This window comes from Lutra lutra, chromosome 1 (assembly GCF_902655055.1).
Source record: "Lutra lutra chromosome 1, mLutLut1.2, whole genome shotgun sequence".
Classification (NCBI taxonomy): domain Eukaryota; kingdom Metazoa; phylum Chordata; class Mammalia; order Carnivora; family Mustelidae; genus Lutra; species Lutra lutra.
In genome coordinates this window covers 60,624,751-60,648,809 of record NC_062278.1, presented here as the reverse complement: position 1 = coordinate 60,648,809, position 24,059 = coordinate 60,624,751, and the positions used below count along the sequence as shown (strand labels likewise).

The 24,059-nt window shown below is 38.3% G+C and overlaps 1 protein-coding gene and 1 long non-coding RNA gene across 7 annotated transcripts in view; one reads left to right on the top strand and one right to left on the bottom strand.

Annotated features, from left to right (window-relative positions):
• GTPBP8 (GTP binding protein 8 (putative)) overlaps positions 1-5,714 on the bottom strand; it is a 78,148-nt gene extending 72,434 nt beyond the window's left edge. For 3 of the 6 annotated variants that reach the window (XM_047724882.1, XM_047724880.1, XM_047724879.1), the window contains exons 1-4: positions 5,336-5,710; positions 3,636-3,734; positions 1,715-1,845; positions 1,003-1,102 (exon numbers count right to left, since the gene is read on the bottom strand). In XM_047724882.1, coding sequence (XP_047580838.1) covers positions 1,003-1,102; positions 1,715-1,845; positions 3,636-3,734; positions 5,336-5,671 — 666 coding nt within the window. In that variant the 5' untranslated portion in view covers positions 5,672-5,710. Of the gene's footprint in view, positions 1-1,002; positions 1,103-1,714; positions 1,846-3,635; positions 3,735-5,335 lie in introns of all 6 variants that reach the window. The other 3 variants (XM_047724872.1, XM_047724874.1, XM_047724876.1) reach the window with 3 other exon arrangements.
• Positions 1-23,531, top strand: part of LOC125097284 (uncharacterized) — a 30,670-nt gene extending 7,139 nt beyond the window's left edge. Inside the window, exons 2-3 of the long non-coding RNA XR_007126523.1 lie at positions 4,445-4,447; positions 23,477-23,531. This is a non-coding gene — a long non-coding RNA (uncharacterized LOC125097284). The remainder of the gene's footprint in view (positions 1-4,444; positions 4,448-23,476) is intronic.
• Positions 23,532-24,059: the final 528 nt, after the last annotated feature.

Sequence of the window (24,059 nt, the reverse complement as noted above, 5' to 3'; positions counted from 1 at the left end):
GCATAATTCCTCTATCACAACCTCTTTCCAAAAAAGAAAGTAAAATTTCTTTTAAATTTTGAAGCTGAGAAAAATATACAATTTTATAAACTGGTACCTATGATACCAAATCAGGAATACTGTATCACTTAAAACCAGTTTGGCACTATTGGGTATTTTCTACTATGTGGACTATAATCAAACCTTTGACTCCTCATACTAACTGTAGTTATAGCTTATGTTTCATAGGGCTTTTGCAAAATCCCAAAATTTCATAACCCCAAGAATACAAAAACATCACTGACTAGTAACATGGTTTGATTTGCATTAAACTTCACTGTTACATTTTAGTGGTTTCTTTTTTTGAAACCAAATTGTAGTCAATGGATTCTTTTTCTTAGAAAGGAACTTCAGAGGTCTATGTTATCTGGAAAACTCATGAAGCAAAGTAAATGTGGATACCAACCTACTAATCTGTATTCTATTCTAGGGCAAACAACAGAAAAAAAATACAAGTAAGATATTCCCAAAGGAATATTGTTTTCTTAAGGAACGTAAAAATCCTACCTGTATGTGCTGGAGCCTGTTATTTTCTTGCAATGGTTCTTAAACTACAAATTGCTTTAGCAAATTTTTCGGTTGCAACTTCATTTACACTTTGATATGTACTATATGCCAAACTGCTGTTAAAGACCCACTAATATGTTTTAGACAAATATTTATATTGCCATTAAAAAAATGAAAGGGAAAAGCACTTAGGAACACTAAATGAACAGCTTAAAAATACTTTACTTTGACTATAATTTTGAAAACTTAAAGCTGAGAGAAAGAAAAGAGAAAGTACCACAGAACTTACCTACTAATGGTTGATAATAAAAAAGATTATTCAAAAACTATTCTTGCAGAGATAAGAACTGCTCTCTCACTGAAAAGACACACACACACACACACACAAGCATTTGCACATGTATACACACAAACTGGTATTTCCAATAGCAACTATAATTCAAAGGAAATACTTACCACATAAGGTAATGAAAATTCTTCACACATTCCTATGGCAATACTGTCGGTTTTTTGGATTCCGACAACACTATCCACTAACAGAAATGTTCTCATCAAACTATAAGAATACAGAAATAAAAATTAATGACAATATCAAATATACTCATTCATTTCTTCCCCGACCCTCACTATGCTGAGAAATTTTCTTTTGAATAATTTTCACTCCAAAATTTAAAAATTTTTTAGGCAAAAGGAATTTTCAGTTCATTAGAAGTTCATCCTATAATCCAATAAATCTCAATTACTTTCAATAACTAAATTTACTAAATATTAATTTATTTCAATAGCAGGTATTAGACCTAAGATCCTCTGCTTAGGGCTGAACACAAAGATGAGTAAGTACCTTCCTTTAAAAGCCTGAATTCTAGGGATGCCTGGTGACTCAATTGGATAAATGTCTGCCTTTGACTGAGGTCATGATGCCAGGGTCCTGGGATCAAGTTCTGCATTGGGCTCCTTGCTTGGCGGGGAGCCTGCTGCTTTCCCACTGCCTGCTCTGCCTGCAGCTCCCCATGCTTGTGCTCTCTCTCTCTCTCCAACAAACAAATAAATACAATCTTAAAAAAAAAAAAAAAAAAAAAAAGCTCGAACTCTAGTGGGAGAAAGAGACATGAATCCAATTACCATAACATGTTTTTGGATTAGATTTATAAGAAAATATTTTCCTTACTTCCTTCGTTCTTTTAGATAGGTCTCTACCATGTCAACAAAATCTTCGGGAGCTCTATAGCCATAACCTGGCATGTCCACCAATGTAAAATATTTTCCAACTTTGAAAAAATTCATTTTCTTTGTGTGCCCCTGATAAAATAAATGGAAAAATAAAAGCTTCCTTAGAATACATCCTGTATATATTTAATGACTCAACATTTTCTATTCAATCAGCAAATATTTATTAAAAGACTAAGTGTTCTGAATATAATCCTAGCTATGCTGATGATGATACAGGAAAAGAATATAGAAGAGAAGTGGCTGGAGATAAGCTTAGATGATTCTACTTCTTCCCTCCAATTCCTTTTTAAGAGCATCTATATGACTTAAGAACTTCTGATTAGGAATATGTACCCAAAATATGTCGGAGTCTTTTCATTAGCTCTTTCTCAGTGAAAAGTTATTCTATAATGGTGTCACTGCATTAGTCAATATTCTCTGATGAATAATTTATCCCCATTTTAAAGAGAAATAAATTATGGCACAGATTGGTTAAACTAAAAATACTTACTGTCAGTCATACAGGTTTTCATAAAACCTAGATGCAAAACTTGATAGTTTGTAACATCTAGACTACTGCTTCCCTAGAATCAAGATGTTTTGCATGTTTCATTAGATGGTTTTAGTGCTTTCAGTAAACCATTTTTTAAAAGTATGTACAACACTATAAAATATGTGTTAAACTAAAATGATGTAAAGATGGTAAAAAGTCATGGTTTTGTGTCTAATGACACTATTAATCAGAAAACAAAAGATTAAGATAAGCAACTTAAAAAGTCAATTGTTGAACTTAGAACAAATATCTTCAGAGGCAAGATTCTGTAAAACAGTGCTTAGGTTCCCAGTCAGTTGATGTATCTATCCATAGAAAAATGACAGATGACAGATTAGGAATGTCAAGAATACACTTCTTCCATTGTCCTCTCACGCAGGAAGGGAACCCACCCTACCTAGAAATCAGAGTTTAGCTGTGTTATTTGAGGAGACAGAGTAGGCCTAAGGATAGGAGATTTAATGAACTACAATCATCAGCATTAGCGATGAAGCCAGATTAACTACATGAAGAAATGGGGAGCAAGACTAGGAAGCTTCATGTAAGGGTTCCAATGCAAAGAAAGGGGGGCAGTGAGCCGCAGGTTGGTGGGAACATTCTGCCATGGATAGATAATAAGGTGAGAGGAACTAGGGGTGAATTTTAATGACACCGTATCTTAGATATTGGTAGTCTGCATCATTGAGAAAGAGTAGAGGAAATTTTAAAAATGCCAGAAAGCTACTACAGCAGACTGGCTGGGGTAATCACATCATTTGGCCTTGGGTAAACTGGGGTGTGCCTAATATATATATGTATATGTATGTATACATATATATATATATATATATATATATATCTGTTTCTATATCTATATATAAAGAGAGAAGGGGTAGTAGGAGAAGGGAGGGAGAAAGGACTTAGCAAGTTATACAAGATTATAGGAGGGAAAAACCACTTCAAAGCAGTTTCCTCTAAAATCAGGGCAGGAGTAGATGATCAATCTTAAAGAAGCAAATAGAGAATGGCAAAAATACTTTATGCAGCAACTCTTTGGAAAAGATTTGAACAAAAGATTTCCTCAAGAAACTGGCAAGACAACCAAAATAAATCCAGACATACTTCCTTCTTCTTCAGGGATATGTACAGGTGTCAATAAAATGTCTTAATTTACTACTTGTTTGAAAGAAATCACTGTTCTAGAAACTTAGCGAGTATGATTTCTTATACCTCTCAACATTAATTAGTCACTTTAGTCAATTCAGAGATGGTTCAGACATGTTTTACATTTCAATATACTGTTTCTTTTATATCCCATGGGCCTCCCCAACCCTTTCCTTCAACATACCGGTTTCTTGGAGACTCTGACTTCAACCTCTGGGGCCAGGGAAAATAAGGCTTTTATTAGAGAGGATTTTCCAACATTGCTTCTGCCTATAAAACACACCTTATATAAGGAAAAAGAAGATAATTGAGTACAAGGTTTATATATACATTTTTATTATATATTGTATTAGCTGCAAAGATCTGTTAAACGACTGTCTTTCCTAGCCATGTAAAAAGGTGGCTTATGCTTAGTTGAACCTCAAATTCTAACATATAACTACTATCTACTGAATGATTCCCAGGGTCAGGTACTGTTCAAAGCACTTAGCATAAATTTTCTTATCTACTTTTTACAACATCCCTATCAGGTAGGTAATATTATTATCCCCATTTTACAAATGATAAAACTAGAGGCAGGGAGAGGCTAAACAATTGGCCCAAAATTATATAGCTAGAAAGGGAAGAAGTTGGAATTTAAAAACTCAGGACATTTATATCCAGAACCCGTGCCTTTAATGACATTATGCTACTCAAGAACATCTGGGACATGTAATAAGCATTCCATATTTACAAAGCTTTTTGAAGTTAAAAATTATATGCATGTCAACAAAACTTATTCTAAAGTACAACTACATGTCTCAAACTGCATTGCCCCACAAACTCCCAGAGTTGACTGTAACACCATTGCATTTATGAGGTTATTCTTTTCTCTTGACGTCTCTTGTTGCAATTAAACTTTTCTCCTTTAGACCTCTATAGTGTAGAAAGGAACATAATGTTCCTGATAAGAACCATTAATATACATGACTGCTTTTTAACATGGTATTGAAGGGGGTACAATACCAATCAGTGGTTCTAGGTGAAGGTGGTTATCACCCTCTGGGGGGTGTTTCAGAAATTTCTAAGGGCATTTCTACTTATGAATAGGACTGGGTGGCACTTAGTGGGTAGGGCCAGGGATGCTACATATTTTGCAAGACTGAGGTCAGTCCTTCAGTATGAATTGATCTGAGTCCTGCATGAGTTTCAAATGCTCTGCCAGATTAAATCCAATGATAATATATAAATAAAACTAAATTTCAAGAAACAAAAAGTTACTGGACAAAAAGCCCAGCAATTCAGAAGCTTCAGTCAAAACACGATGTCATGTCAAAATTATTAAACTTCTTATGTTCCCCTTAGTTCTATTTAAACTATCATAGCAGTTCTAATTCGAAGGAAAGTTTCCACAGCAGTGGTGCAGTTGCAAATAATGAGATCTTAAGACATGCATAAAATGCCTACTCGTGGAATTTCACTAAAGTTGTTTAATAAAAACCACACTGTTGCCATGTATATATAATTATTATTTCTGCACGACAGGAAATTCAGATTGGGTGAAAATTACGTACTGATAAGGACCATCACATTTGTGTAACTATTGCACTTTTCCTATTCACTTTGTCTCATTTGTCTCGGCATGTTTTTCCCTACGTCAATTAAGAAGGAGAAAGAATAAAAAGCCATTTAATTTTTGAACTGGTTTGGTTTTTACAATCATTTAATCTTGTATATTCATTACCAAAGTAACTAAAACTATATATGCTTACTTAGTTAAAATAATTTTATGCGTCCCCACAAAGCTAGAAAATCTCTCTCGTTCGGTGACAATAAGTGAGGGCAAAAGGCCTGCCCCGGGTCTTCACGACCTGAGTGAGGAGTGAGCGCAGCAGCGGCTCTCACCTCAGGTTGGGTGAGGTCCGGGGCGTGGTCGAGACGCACCGCGGAGCTGAGGTACTCGATGCGGTTGCGGCCGGTGGCCGTGAAGACGCTCTCCGCCTTGGAGATGTCCTCCAAGCTCGGGTCGAAGATCTTCACGTGAAGGTCCAACCTGGCGTCTGGAGTGAGCTGCCGCTGGAGTTCCTGTAGTGGAAACGCGAGCTTCGTCATTTGTCTCTTGGGCAGCCTGAGAACTTCCGCGAAGGTTTGGAACGTGCTGCAAGCTCGGTTCACGAGCCGCAACGCCCCGGTAAGCTCCAGTAGCTTGGGGGTGATCGGCCGCAAGCCTGGGGCTGTCATTTTCCCTTCCCAGAAGTCCCGCGCAAGGCTTCGCGCCAAAGTCTGGCCTGCGCCCGGGCGACACCGCTTCCGCTATGCCTGCTGGGAATTGTAGTCTCATGTGGCCTCACACGTTTCCGCCGCAACGCTTCCAATCCAGAGAGCCCGAGGCCGCGGTTTCCTCGAGACCGGGAGGTGGGGGTGGGGACTCGGGGGCAGACGGTTGACTCACGCTCAGCGGCAGACTGACAACTGAGCCTTTGACTTGTATATCACTGTAGGGAGGTCGTTTGACAGTTTGCAGAGGTGAAAAGACACACCTGGGCCCTGTGGCCTTTGAGTGACACACGAAGGAGCAAACGTGTGAAGCTCTGGTGGATTCCAGGCCTGTTTACTCCTCACAGAATACAGTTATCTCACGGATCATTGATGTTTGTTGACGTATACATCACTCGGCAAAGCTGATTCCGGTGGAGAGCGACAATGGATATAGAGTCCGAGAGGGAACTGTCAAAGTCTAGGAAGATCAGACCAAATCAGTATTAAAGGGGATTCAGTCTGGTGGATGGGATGTTGCAACACCATTCTCCATGTTCTTGTGATATTCTCACTGATGGTTAACAGCATGTTGGTTCCAGGTGGTCCGTCTGGGCGAAGTAGCACCCTCTTCAAAGGATCTAGCCTCCTGGCTAGGTAGGGTGTCAGGGTTTAGATTCAGAATAGGATTTAAATCTTACTGGGGAGAAAGGAATGTGGATTAGGAAAGCAAGCAGCTACTTAGAAATGTGGATTGTGGAAATGTAACAAGGACGTGAGATAAAGCTTGAATTGATCTAAGGTGATCGCTCCTCCCAGAGAACTGTGGAAATCCCACCCTGGGTCTAGTTCCACATAGCTGAAGTTGGGTGTATTTTGCTAAACTGTAGAAGCCTAGGGAGGCCAATAAATGAAGACTGTATTCATGTACTGTACTATGATGTACTCCCCTGTTTAATACTATAATCTGCCTTATCTAACAGAGTCATGAGGCATCCCTGCTAGATTCCATCATTTGTTAATTCATCAAATATGTAACACCGATTATATGCCAGGCATTACACTAGGTGCTGGAGATATATCAGTGAGTAAATGAAACAGATAAGAGTTTCTGTCCTCATGCTGTTGCCTTGAGACAATAGTTAAGTAAAACAAAGAATATATTAGATAATAAATGCTTAGGAAAAAGCCAAAGCTGAGTCACTAGGTTCTGTGTGTGTGTGTGTGTGTGTGTGTGTGTGTGTAGAGCTGTAGGGGTGTTGCATTGTAGTATGATCCTCACTGAACAGATGGTATTTGAATTCCAGATATATGTGCAAAGGTTCAAGAGGCAGGAGTGTGTATGGCTTTTTGAAGAACAGCAAGGAGGCCAATGTGGCCAGAGTGGAGTAAACAAGGATAGATGCTTACAGTGACTCTATTCCTATCAAATTAGTGTTTGGATAAAGACATTTGAACTGAATGTGTATTGTCTTTTGCTGTTCAGCATCCCTTGCATAGAGAGGAAGCGTCTGCTCCTGCGGTTCTGTTGGGGCTATTGATAATAGAACTCTACCAATCACAGGAGGTACGGTTTGGTCATACATTGTATGTATTATGAGAATAATGACTACGTGGGTAATGTGCAGGTGACCCCAACCGGGACAGTCATTGTGTTGAAGTTGGTTGGGCAGCTGGCTCTGCCATTAAGTCAAAATGCTAGAATGTGAGTCTAGCACTCATGATGGCCATTCTTTCCAGCTACGTGGGGGAAACCTACAGTGCTTTAAGAGACAATGATGCTAACACACAAAAACAATATGGAGAGATAGGAGTCCAGGCAGTGTGACTCCTGATGAACTATGTTGAATATCATGTTCTCTGTCCCTCAGCTCCTCAATCACACAAGTCAATTCGTTCCTCATCTTGCATTTACTGGATCTGATTTGACATAGATTTGACTGCAATCAAGTGTCTTGATTAATACAGCATTGTAAGATCTTTTGTTGTTCTCTTGTAAATCCGGAGCCATCAGACTAGTGGGATAGTTGGAGTGGCCTCTGTAAATGTCAAACCTATTACAGAGGACACATAGTAAAGCTTTAGGGCTTGAAGCACCTGTGGCTGCAGGTTAGGCAGGCCAAAATGTTATCCTCCCTGGACTTCAGGGAGTTCAATTTTCCCTTCCATTCAGGATATTTCCTCATCCAGTGGGTATTTATGATGTTTGGTAAAGGTCACTAATCTAGTTACATTGTGAAAATTAGCAGAGTTCAGGATGTGTTTATGGTTCATCCTCCTGAGAAAAAGTACCTTCTGTTTGACAGCTTGGGAGGTTGTTCACCACAAAGTTAACAAGATTTTCCTATTTAGTAACTTGGGGAGGTATTACCTACTTTGCATGCATTTCTTAGCACCAGCTTTTATTGCTACACTCTATCTGGCCTAAATGCCATAGTTTTGTCATGTTCACCTAATGAGAATGGGGGGAACACAGGTAGAACAGTGGCAGGATCTTACCATGAGGACAGGGCTATCTCAATTGTTCCATCAGTGATGTCTGTCTCTATAATGATTGGCCATTAGTTCCAGAGCGATCTCAATTTATGTTTAAATTCTGTAGACGTCACGTTTAGGGAATCCATCTAAGATCCTGAGAAGGCCAACACTGTAGGCCAAAATAGGTAGAATCAATAACATCAGAGAGTCAGCAAGCATAGCATACACATAGATCAACTCTCATCTTAGGCCAAAAATGGTTTGCCTGCTCTGACAGAAGCAAAGGCAGAGATTCTAGGAAAACTCACTTTTAAATGAGGAGAAAAGTAATGGACTAGGTCTCAGTGTCCAGTCTACACACAACATTGTCCTACCATACTCTCCCCTTGTTTTAGCCATAGTAATTAACATGTAATAAGTGCCTGCTGTTCCTGGCATTGATATGGGTGCCAGGAATAAAAATATAAGAAAAACATGGTCGCAACCTAATTGGGACCTCCAACCCTTGTTTTAGGAAGAAAATATTGTGGGGAAGGAAGAAAGAAGAGGCACTATATGAATGAGAGCAATGTGTGAGAACCTACCACGTGACTTAAATTGCTTGTCAAAACTACTATCTGAATGGATGCTGTAAATTTAAAATGCACTTAATTATGTTTTAAGTTTTCTGCACAACAGCTCATTTCATTTAAAAAATGTACATTAGCAGTGCCTGGGTGGCTCAGTTGGTTAAGCATCCAACTCTTGGTTTCTGTTCGGGTGGTGATCTCAGGATTGCGAGTGGGAGACCTGCATTGGGCTCCGTGCTCACTGTAGAGTCTGCTAAAGTTTCTCTCTCTCTCTATCTCTCAAATAAATTTAATTTAAAAATATACATTAGGTATCTCCTAACATGTTGACAAAACTTTATGGCCCACACATACAACATGATGTATGACTTATTTCTCTAATTTTCTAACTGGATTATAAATTATTTTTGAGATTTAGTATTTTGCCATCATTCAAGAAACAGCAGAGATGTATTTCCTATGATTCTCTTTGGGAGCTCATCAAATAATGTAGTTTCACTTTATATTTCATTAATGTACCTTTAGAGAATATCTCTGACTTCAGAGAGGGTTTTTCCTTTACAGAAGTCTTTTGAGCTTTCTTTTAAGGTTGTGCCTGCTGTACTAACAGATTTCTTTAAAGAGATCTGGAGATTAAATAGCAGACAGTGCTCATGTGTAGGAGGTGAGTTCTTAGAATGATTTGGGTTTGGAGGAAGGGTAGTGTAGAGCTTCACTTCCTTCAAGGTTGTTTTTCTCAATAGAAAAAGTTGTTTTATGTAGTCAGTTTTTCTCATTTGTAGTTGTGTGTTTGATTTCTCTGCCATATTAGTGCTATTAAAATATTTTAGAACACTCTTCAACCGGTGTTTTTATATATAGGTTTGTTTGTTTGCCAGAAAAAAATGTGGATTTTGCTGTTCTCAGTCATAACTTCGGTAACTTTTAATTCTTCTTGCCTAGTAGACAAGGTTATTTTAATGTGTACATTTACCTTGTTGTATATCTCCAGTTTGTATCTTCATTGCTTTATTGTAAGTGAATGCTGTGTTCTCTTGCACCCTGAGTAGATGAGATGGCGTTCTAGAGGCAGAGAGGTTGAGATTTGTTCAGATTGTTTAATTCACTTACAGATAGATTTTTTCAGGAGTCCCCAAGATCAATCCCCAGATTTGGTGGATCCTTAGGAAGACTCACAGGATTCAGCATATGATTGTACTTTTGGCTATAATTTATCACCATGAAAGTATACAAAGCAGAACTGGTTAAGGGAAAGGGACTCAAGGTAAAGTCTGGAGGTAAATCAGTCTTAAGCTTCTATGTGTCCTTTCCCAGTGGAGTTGCTCAGGATGCACCTGACTCTGCCAGTAATGTGTGAAATGTCTCCCAGGAACACCTGCTTGAGCCTAGACTCCAGAATTTGTATCACAGGCTGGCCTTGTAAGCCCATAGTGGCTGTGTAACTGACCATATATAGTCACTGAAATTCCAGACTCTCGGAAGGAAAGCAGGTGCCTAGCATAAGCCTCATTGTATTGTTCGTACAAATGGTAGAGGTACACTGAGCCACTGTTATCATTTAGGGAACGTTTTCTAATCAAGTTCCCAGACACCAGCCAAGGGCCAATCTGTAAACAAGCCTTTCTGAGACTGCCGTCACAAGCCTGCTATGTTAACTCTTTTTTGTACATAGATTAAAAGGTAAAAAATTTAAAGATTTTATTTATTTATTTAAGAAAGTGAGAGAGCAGGTATGAATAGGGAGAGGAGCAGAGCAGGAGGGAGTGGGTAGAGGAATGAATTCCGAGCAGACTCCATGCTGAACACACAGCTCAACCCGGGGCTGGATCCCACAACCGTGAGATTACCACCGGAGCTGAAACCCAGAGTTAGAAGCCCAACAGACTGAGCTACCTAGGTGCCCCATAAGGTAAAAAATTTAAAAATAAGAAGTCTCTCATCTGCACTTATTATGAGATTGTTTAATTGTAGGGAAATTATATTGCAAGTTCTGCTCTAAATACAAATGACTTCTCTGGAGATTTTTGAGAAAAGTGATAAACCTGCTCTCGTCTTTTTAGTAGGACATGGCAAAACTAGAACTTTGGGGGAAGTAGTTACATCAGCTGCCTGTAATGAAGTATGGGGCCTCTAGAGAACAGTTTGCACTGCACTATAGTGGCTGCTTTGAACAGCAGATCCTAGGTTGACTAGGTGTGCCCTGGGGTATTTAACTGCTATTGAATGCAGCGAGGTCCTTGGTCATTCATTCCCTCCAACCTGCTTACTCATACCCCTCATGGGCTGGATAATATATTACAAAAGATTTTTTTATGATTACTTTTACAAAGGATTAATGCCTACGGTAGAGGTACCAGGCCGTTACCTGATAGATCTCATGGGTGGAGGGTACAGGAGTGGTTAAGTGTAGAATGTAATGTTAGGTCGTCTTCATGCTGTGATGTACCTCTCTACTGCCTAAACCAGTAAAAACCAGGGCCTAGATGTTGACTCTTCTCCCTGGATATTTGTTATTTTCCAAGGTAGCTAACTGATTTTACCATGATGAGATGAACTCACAGACTCACATTATGAACCCATAATGAAAAAAAGGAAAATCATTCTAGAAGGAGTAGAGAGAACAGACTTGTTGTGCAAAGAATTTAAAATAAACCAGTAATTATCCTCACAGAAATGGGAGAATATAGGAATTATGAAACAGGAAACTTCCAAGAAGAACAAATTAGGTACTGGACATCAATATATTATTGTTGAAGTAAAGATCTCAATGGATGGGTTTCATAATTGAACAGTAGAGTGAATACAGCTAAAGAACAAAATAGTGACGGTTCAGTGGGTGAAGCATGCAACTCTTGGTCTTGGGGTAGTAAGTTCGAGTCCCATATTGGGTGTAGAGATTACTTAAAATAAAATCTTCAAAAATAAGTAAATAAGAAAATAAAGACATTAAGAGCTGTTGGGGATAAGAGAGGAAAAGTTAATATCAGTATGACTGGAGTCACTGTAAAATAAATGGTAAGATGATAGTATTTGAAAAATAATTATTGGGGTGCCTGGGTGGTACAGTCAATTGAGGCTCTGACTCTTGGTTTTGGCTCAGGTCATGATCTCAGGGTCATGGAATTGAGCTCTGCATTGGGCTCTGTGCTCAGCAGGGAGTCTGCCAGAGACTTTTTGCCCCTCAGTCTTCCCCTCCCTCTCACTCCCCCCTTCTTCTCCTCCCAAGCTTGCTCTCTTTCTCTCTCTCAAATAAGTAAGTGAATAAATACAATAAAATCTTTAAAAAAATAAAAAGAAAAGAAAAATAATTACTGAAAATTTCTGGAATGGAAAATGTAAGACCTCAATTTGAAAAGGCTCATAGAATAGAATAGATGAGAAAACTCTATATCTAGATATATTAAATTCACATTTTAGACCACCAAATTCAATAAAGCAAGTGCTAAAACTTTCCAGAGGAAAAATGCAGGTCAACCACTAAGCAAAAAAAAAAAAGTCTGACTGAGTTTTCTGAGTTACAGCACTAGATGCAAGAAGAGAATAAAGTAGCATTTTAAAAACATTGATAAAAGTAAAAATCAAGCTTAGTAAATTTTATTGACTAAGCAGTGACACATGAAAATATATCCTAAAATCCAAGATCAATGCTACTCAAAGGCCCAATCCAAAAACAGTTTATTGTCCTTATCTGGATGAGATAAGGAGCTTGTGTGTGAATGTACATCAAATCAATACGCTGTTGCTTTTATTGAGAAAATCTTGCTAAGAAAAGAAAGTCAGCTGGACTAAACTGTGTGCTTAGTAATAGAGTGATTTATACTGGCATAAACCTTTTTTTTTTTTAATTGCAAATTTGTGGACCAGTGCTTGTTTGTGGATCATCTTTTCAGTAGCACTGATTTGGAAGCGATCACCACATTGTGAGAGTGGGTAAAGGTGTGCAAGACCCTAGGAACAGAAGAGTGAGCTTAGAGGTTTTTCTTGGTTTTGCAGTGGAGAGAAGATGTAGGTACTGATAAACCTTAACACTTTATAGGGGAAAATAAGCATATATATGAACTTATTAAGTTGGACTGTCCACCATAAGACTAGAACCAGGATGCAGATCTTTTAAAATAAAACAAGGAAATTGCATTTTTTTCTAATGGAAAAATTAGAAAAAGATAAGTAAATAACCTTAAAGAGAATGGTAACTAAATAATTAGAAATAAGATGACTGAAATAAGACCTAATATCGCAGAAACATAATAAATATAAATAGTCTAAGCCAATTAAATGGTAAAAGATTCTTATATTGGTTAAAAAAATAAGACAATAAAATACAAGTTTCAAATCCATCAGATAATTTTATATGTTGTCTTTGAGTCAAAGTTTAAAATAAAAATATGTAGCCTTTCCAGAAGACATGAATAGACATTACTGCAAAGAAGACATCCACATGGCCAACAGACACATGAAAAAGTTCTCCACATCACTTGGCATCAGGGAAATAAAAATCAAAACCACAATGAGATACCACCTCACTCCGCTAAAATTAACAAGTCAGGAAATGACAGATGCTGGAGAGGATGTGGAGAAAGGGGAACCCTCCTACAGTGTTGGTGGGAATGCAAGCTGGTGCAGCCACTCTGGAAAACAGCATGGAGGTTCCTCAAAAAGTTGAAAATAGAGCTGCCCTATGACCAGCAATCGCACTACTAGGTATTTACCCTAAAGATACAAATGTAGTGATCCGAAGGGGCCCGTGCACCCGAATGTTTATATAGCAGCAATGTCTACAATAGCCAAACTATGGAAAGAATCTAGATGTCCATCAACAGATGAATGGATAAAGAAGATGTGGTATATATATATACAATGGAATACACTCCAGCCATCAAAAGAAATGAAATCCTGCCATTTGCAATGATGTGGATGGAACTAGAGGGTATTACGCTGAGTGAAATAAGTCAATCAGATAGAGACAATTATCATATGATCTCTCTGATATGAAGAATTTGGGAGGCAGGGTGGGGGATTATGGGGGGTAGGGAAGGGAAAAATGAAACAAGATGTGATCGGGAGGGAGATAAACCATAAGAGATTCTTAATCTCACGAAACAAACAAGGTTGCTGGGGAGTGGGGGTGGGGTATATGGACAGTGGGGAAGGTATATGCTATGGTGAGCACTGTGAAAAGTGTAAGCCTGATGATTCACAGACCTGTATCCCTGGAGTAAATAATACCTTATATGTTAATAAAAATAATTTTAAAAATGTAGCTTTCATTTTCTTCTAAACTATTTATTGGAAGCAGGAGATAGCTGAGGGGACTAATATCTAGAATAAAATTATAAATATATATATGTATGTATATATACATGTGTATATATATACACACACATACACACACACACAAATAAATAAATAAATAAATAAATTTAATTTAAATAGAAAAAAAGCTAGGCAAAGCATATGAGTGGTTAGTTCACTAAGGGGGAAACTAAATTGTGTAGAAATAAGAAACAGATTTATGACACAATCACACAATGGCTTATGACTCTTATAAACATAGAGGGACCATTAAAAGAACACCCAGGCTTAATACTAGTAATTAAATTTTTACAAATTTGATATTTTGCCAGCATTTGTCCTTACAAAAACTACAGGTTTCCATTAAAAAATTTTTGTTCCAAACATATACTTGTTAAGGTAAGAGGATAGAATGTATTTCATTTAACAATTTGTTACCTTGATTTATAACTTTAAAAATATTTGGCCGTACCACCCATGGGCCTGCACCTGCACTCTCACCTGGCTCCACAAATATTAGGGGCGGGCCTGATAAAGGAAGCAGAATTATAAAGCAACATCATAGCAGGCCTTTATACCTACCCCAGAAGTTTGAGTAAGTACTGCAGTGGTTAAATGATGTAGTAACTTCCTATTGCTCCTATAACAAAGTAACTTAGTGACTTATAACAAGACACAATTTTTGTCTTACAGTTCTGGAGGGCAGAAGTCTGAAATGGCTTTAACCGGGCTAAAATCAAGGTGTTGGCAAGGCTGTGATCCTTCTGGAAGTCCTAGAGGAGAATCTGTTTCCTTGCCTTTATCAGGTTCTAGAGGCAGCTTGTCATCCTTGCCTTGGGACTCCATCCTCCATCTTTAAATCAGCCTATAATATTTTCTCTCTCTCTCTGACTCTGACTCTCTGCCCTCCCTCCTTCCCTTATGAGGACCTTTATGCTTATATAAAACAAAATAATCTCCCCATTCCAGGCTCCTTAATTTAATCACATGTGCAAAATCCCTTTGCTATGTAGGGTAACATATTCACATATTCTAGGGCAGAAGACGTGGATGTCTTTTGTGAAGACATTCCTCTTTCTACCACAACTGGAGCATGGAATTGGAAGGCAGGTGGAAATTGGAGATCTTGGATGAATATTGTTACTTTTTACCTTATATTATTTTGTACTACTGTTTAAATTGATTTTGCCAAAAGATATTACTTTTATAAGAATAACTATTAAAAATATTTTGATCTCTCAGTCACTTTTGTTGTTTCTTTTAATAGAAAGTAAATTTTATATTATGCATCTCTTCGCCTTATAGAAACATTATTTCTATGGATTCTTAAAGTCATTGGGTTGAACTAATCCCATTTAAAAAAAAGATTTTATTTATTTATTTTAGAGAGGGAGAGAGAGAGAGAGCTTATACATGCAAGTGGGGAAAGGTAGAGGAGGAGGAAGAGGGAGAGGGAGAGAGAATCTGAAGCAAACTCTGGGCTGCAGCTCAGAGCCTGAAGGAAATAATAATCCCATTTAATAGAGATCCAAACTGATATATATAGAGAGCATAATTGAGTTACCTAATCTTTGCACTTGAAGGGAATATCTTTTGGAAGAAGGAAAAAAGTGGGATAAACAACTGTAAGTAAGGCATTTAAAAAATAAAAAGATGTTTAGGAAGTATTTCAGCATGTCACTTCCCCCAAACTAGTTCCAGTCTGTGTATGGAGTCTTATTCATTAATATTGCTATCCCAGGGGACAAGGAGTTAGTTACTTTCAAATGGTCCTAAGACAAATATTAAGTCAAATACTCAATGACATCTAATGCCATCTTGGACAATTCTGCTCTGAGGACTGCTCTAGGACCTGAAGCCTTCTTAGGTACAGTCTCCCACCCCCACATTCTTTCTTTTGTTCAGCCACACCCTTAGTACTTACGCCCTCTAGGCACAACGTCTTTGATCTGCTGTGGAGATATGACCCTGACTCACACCAATTCTTAAATGTTCTCTTGGGTGATCCCCCAGCAGTTTCCCGCTTCTAGGACTATCAAAGCAGGTCTCTAGAAAGGTGGGGTTGTTGAGCTGTACTTGTCCTGTGGTACCAGAGGCACATGTCTGTCTGTAAGTCCCCTTAATAAACCACTTTTTATCAGGCTGGACTTGTCAGCCTTTATCTTCAGATATGTGGCTCCTTCGGCCTTTGGTGGCCGTTTTGCAAACACCTCCCTTTCATGGAACACCTGGAAAACTTAACTCTTCGCAGTAATTATTGTTTATTTCCCTCTTTTCCTAATAATTTCATACTGGCAAACCAGATTTAAGTGGTCATAAAATGCATGATCTTAAAGCAGAAATTATTTAATACATGTACAATGGACAAAGATATAAGCAGCCTACTTTTTACATCACTGCCTACATCCTTTCTTCCCAAATATCTCCCAAAAGTCAGGGTGCCGTCCCTGTTGTTGGAGGTGCCTCAAGATAGATATTGTGATAGTGATTGACTTTTGAAGATGGAGGGATGACTGCTGGTGTTTCCATGGGTGGTGGTTCTGAGGTTCTCGTTTTGAAGAATTAGGGTTTATAGATTAACTTGTGGTGCAAGCTCATCCCTGCCTCATTCTCTCCAGGGTTCTTATAACCAGTAGTGGCTCAGTCCTAATTGGTTTACTCACTCTTAGGACAATTTGGTTAGAAGCTTCTCAGAGTTCTGATTGCTTTATCATGCTCAGCCAAGTAAAATATAGAAACACTAAATTAAAAAGAAAAAGATCTTATCTACCTTTTCTCAGCACAGAGCATTTAACATCTAAACATTTTCAAGTCTCATAACCTTTTCCCCCCAAAGGTGAGATAATCTTAACAGTGTTCTTTAGAAAATTCCCCTAGATACACTTTCAAATCATATTAAACCACTCCAAAACCATCGGTAGCATATTAAATAAGAATTTAAGAAGAAGAAACAGAACATATAAGATAGAAAGGTCACTAGCAGGAGAGCAGTCAATGGAAAAATAATTTAGATAGATGTTAATGTAGGTATTAGTACTCAAGGAAAAGTACTCAAGGAAAAATATCTTAATGTAGGACTTAAAATTTTTTTGGATTTGTTAAAAGGAATATCTGAGTTTTTATATTTCATTAACATAATCAATGTGACAAGTGTCTAAACTAAGGGACGTTTTGAAGACTGAAGGAAGTTATATGAAATGAAGCAGCTGTTGTCTCTATGTTTTTGCTGCTGTCCAAAAGTTAAGTGACATAGTGATTTATTTTTAAAAACCATGAATTCACAATTTTATCCTCTTTTTTTCCCTAATTCAATACAGTGGAGACTGGTAAAATGGTCAAGATCTGGAAGTATTTAAAGGAGGAATCAGAAAGACTTGCTGAGGGATTGTGAGAGATTAGGAATAGTAAAGAATCAAAGGATGAGACTTCCATATCCAGTAAGGGCAGACAGAAATTTATACCAACCTTCCCAATAAAGGAAAGTAGAAAAGTTAGCAATAGCAATAAGTATTATAATAATTCTTCTGGAATTCATCATGGAACTTGCAAGGTAACAAAGAATTACCTGGCCAAGACTGAGAAAAAAATATAGGGATTGATGAAGCTGGTATTTGAAACTACTTTTACTTTGGGATATTCATTAATCTGAATGAGCTGACTGAAAGTTTAGGGGTGGTTTTTTTTTTATTTTTTTTTATTTTTAAAATTTCTTTTCAGTGTTCCAGAATTCATTGTTCATGCACCACACCCAGTGCTCAATGTAATATATGCCCTCCATAATACCTACCACCAGGCTCACCCAACCTCCCACCCCCCACCCCTCCAAAACCCTCAGATTGTTTTTAAGGAGTGTTTTGATAGCCTTTTCTGGTGCAGGGAGAGGAGGGAAGAAGGGAGAGAAAATAAAACCATTCCCCACATAGATTTCAATCTAGCTTTGAGGTTAGATTTTATGAAAATCTGTCCTTAAAATTGGATTAAGATGATCCCAGATTGTTAAATTCACAGAGTCCTGACAGAACTCTGTGAACATTGTCTTTGGAGGAAGATAAGATCATTATAGGTCTTCAAATTATTTCTACAATTTGAAAAACAAAATGTAATACCTGAAACAGGAGGAAACTAACTTCACAGAAAGAACAAAAAGAAACAATAGATAATATTTAGCCACAGACACTCTACATACTGGAATTATCAGACAGAGACTCTAAAATAGTCATTTAATGTTCACAGAGACAAAAAAAGGCAAAATTAAAAGTTTTGGTAGAGAACTAGAAATTACAAAAACAACAGCAATTTTTTTTAAAGATTTTATTTATTCATTTGACAGACAGAGATCACAAGTAGGAGGAGAGGCAGGCAGAGAGAAAGGGGGAAGCAGGCTCCCAGCCAAGTAGAGAGCCCAATGCGGGGCTCGATCCCAGGAACCTGGGATCTTGACCTGAGTCCAAGGGAGAGGCTTTAACCCACTGAGCCACCCAGGCGCCCCAATAACAGCAATTTTGAAAAAAGAATAAAATAAATATTCTAGAACAGAAAGAAAAAAAACACAATACAGTAAACAAAAACTAAGTAGCAAAACTGAAGTGTGAATTGGGGAAGTTCATCTTCAGGGACCAAAGTCCTAACAGCTATTTCAAAACTAGGAAAAAAATTCTAACATTTCTAAACTTTCAAATTTAACTTCTTGAAGTTAAACCACTTACACTATTTTCTATTTATTCATTGAAAATGTAACAACATCTTATAAAAGATAGACAGCATGGTTCAAACATGTACTTTGGAAACAAAAATTTTAAGTTGCTGATATAGTAAAACCATAGTAGTTCAAAAGAACATTTCTCATTCTCCTGAAAAAGGTCCCATTGTAAATTAAATGAAATTGCAGACAGATACCAGCTTTTTATGTTTCATATTCTTTTACTAGAAAGTTACACAGAAATTGTTTATTGTTAATTTAATACCGTCTGAAACATTTAAAGTGATCCCATTTGGCTCATTCTGGAATATTTCTTTTTTTTTTTTTAAGATTTTATTTATTTATTTGACACAGAGAGATTACAAGTAGACAGAGAGGCAGGCAGAGAGGGGAAGCAGGCTTCCTGCTGAGCAGAGAGCCCTATGTGGGGCTCGATCCCAGGACCCTGAGATTATGACCTGAGCCAAAGGCAGAGGCTTAACCCACTGAGCCACCCAGGCGCCCCTGGAATATTTCTTTTTAAAATTTCCTGTCCCTTCTTGCCTAAATGTTAGGTTTCAGGCATGGCGTATGACTTGGGTTTTCATTCTTTTTAATCCATTTCTGTATTTTTCTGGACTTCCCCTTCCCATTTGTCATTCATAGATGAAAATAACATAACTGCCTCTAAAGTTCACCTCCCATCCCCCACTGTGAGAATTGCTGTCTAGTCCCAAAGTGGCCAAAAATCATCTCAGAAGATTCACCAAGGGGTGCATAAGGGGAAGCAAGAGGATCAGACTCTGTTGAGGAGCTGATCGGGAGTTTACAGAAAGGGGTAAAGGTGGCAGGGACCCCAGCTATCCCTCCCTTTTCTAATGCCATGAGAAAGGGGGTTCTCCTCTGGCCAGCACCCTTCCCCATTCCCCATGTTCCCATCCCTCAGGTCTAGTTTCCCTTCAGGGAGGTGGAATATGGGGCTGTAGGTAGAAGGTGTAGTGTGTGTAGGCCTCAGGAAGTGGAGGGTCCCAGCATTGGGGTGGGGATTCCTTTTTCCTTTTTTGCCTGCACCTTAATGTAGAAATCCCCCAGGTTCCGTTTCTTGTTTTTTGTTTCCTTTTTTTTTTTTTTTTTTTTTTTTTTTTGAGAAAGAGAGAAAACCATGAGTGGGAGGTGAGAGATGAAGAAGAAAAAGATGAGAGAAAATCTTAAGCAGTCTCCATGCTGATTGCCTGATACAGGGCTCGATCTCATGACCCTGAGATCATGACCCAAGCCAAAATCAAGAGTCCCACACTTAACCCACTCAGCCACCCAGGCACCCTGGTTACATTTTCAACAAGATTTTTATTCAGTAATTTGGTTTCTTGGGGGTGAAAGACAGTTGGCTGACTGACATACCACTGTACTTGAGACCAGAATTAGATCAGATTATCTTCCAACATTTATCCACATGGCAGGCATTGTGAGGTACCATCTGATTCCTTCAGTAAAGGATTTTTTTCTCCAGTGTTGGTAAGTGTTGTCAGTTAAAGTTAGGCCCTTCATGGATGACCTCACCCTATGTCATGCTCCTTCTTAGAGCTATATCTAATGACTGATAGATACAGGAGGATAAAATATGGCCATTTTAGCAAAACAGAGGACAACCCTAAAGGGCATTCAAGTTCCAGAGCTCCCCATGGGGTTAGCTGAACTTGTGGACCTACCTTATCGTTTTAATTCTGGCTCTGCCCACTCCAGTTCCTGTTCCTTCATTTTCACAAGTGATGAGTTCAAGGTTATTCTTTAATAAACATCTTTCACACTAAACTCCATTTTAGAGTATGCTTTCTAGGATATTCAACCTATGACAATTTTATCTCAAATTTCCCTGGAAGGAGGCATGGAATCTATCCATCCATCCATCCATCCACCAATCCATCCATCTCTTTATCCTACCATTTTTATTGAGCCATCTGTGTCTCAGAAGATTATTATTTTTTTCAATAATATTTTTTTAGGTCATCATATCTATACTGCCCATCAAGTAGTCATATGTTGTTTTGCTAGCTTCCAAAAGAGGTAAATAAATGTGCAATGTGAGGCATGCAATCAAAACCACATCAAAACGTTACCAAAATCTCAAAGTGCTTCTATTACTGAATTTATAAAATAAGTTTATGAAAACATTAATTTTAGTTTCACCAAATTATCTCCAGGGGGCAGCAGAGAGTAATATTAAGTTAGTAAATTTGTAAATAGATGATTAGGGACAGAGCAGGGTTTTTTTCTTTCTTTTCTTCCTTCTTCCTTCGTTGCTTCATTTCCTCCATCTCACTTCCTTTTGATCCCCTCAATCTCTCTCTCTCTCTCCAAAGCAGGTGACTGTGAAGTTGTAGGAGTGCCCAACTGGGCAAAAGAGTGAGGGAATGAACAGATTTAAGAGAGGTGAGGAGTGTAGGAGATGTATTGGAGACAAGGCAGAGAGTTAAAACATAAATAGTAAGCTAATTAGTCCCTTAGTTAAGGGATAGACATTGGGGTGAGATTTCCTGGGGTCAAATATGTCTTCCTCACTCATTAGCTATGGAACTGGACAATTTACTCAATCTCTCTGGCTTCAGTTTCCTCAACTGTAAAATGGGGATAGTAGTATGCATTTCATAGGGTTGTTAAGAGGATTAATTGAGGCCATATTTATAAAGTGTTTAGAATGAGACCTGCATGTTAAACTAAGGGTTTGACATACGCTATTGTGTGGACATGAGTGATGCCTAGAATTAATATTTAGAAAAATTCAAAATGTGGTTATTAATTTTCCTGCTCTGGCTTTACTTGGTGATATTGCACTTAATTTATTTTCAAACATTTTCAAATTTTTCTTTTTGCATAAGTAGTGAATTTTATAAAAAAATAATGATTAATTCTCACGTGGTAGATGTTATATCTAACTTTTTAAGAAGAATTATGGGGATGACATAGCATCAGCTGTATATTGGAAGTCAAAAATTTCAAGGTAGACATTGGCATAATAGTAGAATGTAGAAGTACAAATAACAATTAGTGAGCCTCTTTTAAGTTATTTATTGGTACATCTAATGATTATGCATGGAAGAAGATCCAGGATTTCAGAAGAGCTTGAACCTTTAAAGCTTGAATCAATGAAGATTGCAGAGAGGTGAAGTAGAGAATGGGGAAATAGGGTATGGCCAAGAGAGCAGCCATTTTATGTTATTATATATGAATTATCATGTCTCAATTATAGTAGTAATTCATTAGCCTCAAATCTCCAACCATCATGCCACAAGGGCAGGGCAGAAGTGAAATAAATACTGGAATGTTGTAGAGTTTGAAGTCTTTGAAATTCTCCACATTGCTAGGCACTGGTCTTTCACCTCTGTGAAATTGTTACATTAGTACTTGGGTAGTAGGAGGACAGGGTCAATTGAGAGATTTGGACTAAGTGTTTAGTAGTGTGTGTGTGTGTGTGTGTGTGTGTGTGTGTGTGTGCACGCACGCGCTCAGGGTAAATCAATCCATATGTCTAAGGCAGAGAGCTCACAGAAAGTAAAAATAATAAGGCAAGTAAGTATTGGCTCATTTTTGCAAGAATACACATCCGGAAAATTCAGCTAAGAAAGGAGAGGCAAGCAGGTACTTGTGTTCTAGGCAGTGAGCACTCAAATCCAGGAGGCAAAAGACAGGCAATGGAGAACAAAGAGTCAGGAATAAAAGGCCAATAGAGTCTGTGCAGTAAGTATTCAAGATCATGCAAAGCTTCTACGTAATGGGCAAGAGAGCAACATCTTACCTGGTTTCAATTGTGGCTAAGTATGAATCTAACACTGGGGACATTTGGCTGGAAAAAGTTTACTTCAAAAGCATTTATAGGCAGATAAATCAGTTTTTGAGTATATCAACAGTGCAAATTTGGGGGCATTATATCTTAAAGCAGCTCTAATGTATTAAAGCTTCCTAAGCCCCTTTGTTTTGGCTACCACAACATTAACCAGCATAACATAGTTCTCTCTGTTTCTCCTGTGTGCTAATTCTTTTTTTTTTTTAATTTTGATTCCAATATAGTTAACATATGGCGTTATATTAGTTTCAGGTATACAGTATAGCGACTCAACCATTTTATACATTACTCAGTGCTCGTCATGATAAGTGTACTCTAATTCCTGTCACCTAGTTCACACACCATCCCCACCCACCTCCCCTTTGGTAACCATCAGTTTGTTCTTTATAGTTAAGAGTCTGTTTCTTGGTTTGTCTTTCCCCGCTCCCCCACACCTTTGCTCATTTGTTTGTATCTTGAATTTCATATATGCGTGAGAGCATATGGCATTTGTCTTTCTCTAACTGACTTATTTCACTTAGCATTATACTCTCTAGCTCTGTCCATGTCTTAGCAAATGGCAAGATTTCATTCTTTTTTATGGCAGGATAATGTTCCATTGCATATATATGGACACTTGGGCTGCTTTGCAATGTCTTGGCTATTGTAAATAGTGCTGCAAAAAACACAAGGGTGGGGGCGCCTGGGTGGCTCAGTGGGTTGGGCCTCTGCCTTCGGCTTGGGTCGTGATCCTGGAGTCCTGGGATCGAGCCCCATGTTGGGCTCTCTGCATCAGGCTCTCTGCTCAGCGGGGAGCCTGCTTCCCCCACCGCTGCCTACCTCTCTGCCTACTCGTGACCTCTGTCTGTCAAATACATAAACAAAATCTTTAAAAACACACACACACACACACACACAAGGGTGCATGTATCCTTTTGAATTAGTGTTTTCAGGGCACCTGGGTGGCTCAGTGGGTTAAGCCTCTGCCTTTGGCTCAGGTCATGATCTCAGGGTCCTGGGATCGAGCCCCGCATCAGGCTCTCTGCTCAGCAGGGAGCCTGCTTTCCCCTCTCTCTCTCTGCCTGCCTCTCTGCCTACTTGTGATCTCTCTCTGTCAAATAAATAAATAAAAATCTTTAAAAAAATAAAAATTAAAAAAAAAACAACAAAAGAGTTAGTGTTTTCATATTCTTTGGGTAAACACCCAGTAGTGCGATTACTGGATCATAGTGTAGTTCTATTTTTAATTTTTTGAGGAACCTCTGTACTGTTTTCCACAGTGGCTGCCCCAGTTTGCATTCGCACCAACAGTATATGAGGGCTCCTATTTCTCTACAGCGTCACCAACACTTGTTTCTTGTGTTGTTGATTTTAGCCATTCTGACAGGCATGAGGTGATGTGTTATAGTAGTTGTTTTTTAATTGCAGTTTTGATCTGCATTTCCCTGATGATGAGTGATGCTGAGCATCTTTCATGTGTCTGTCGGCTATGTGTTTGTCTTTTTTGGAGAAGTGTCTGTTCATGTCTTCTGCCCA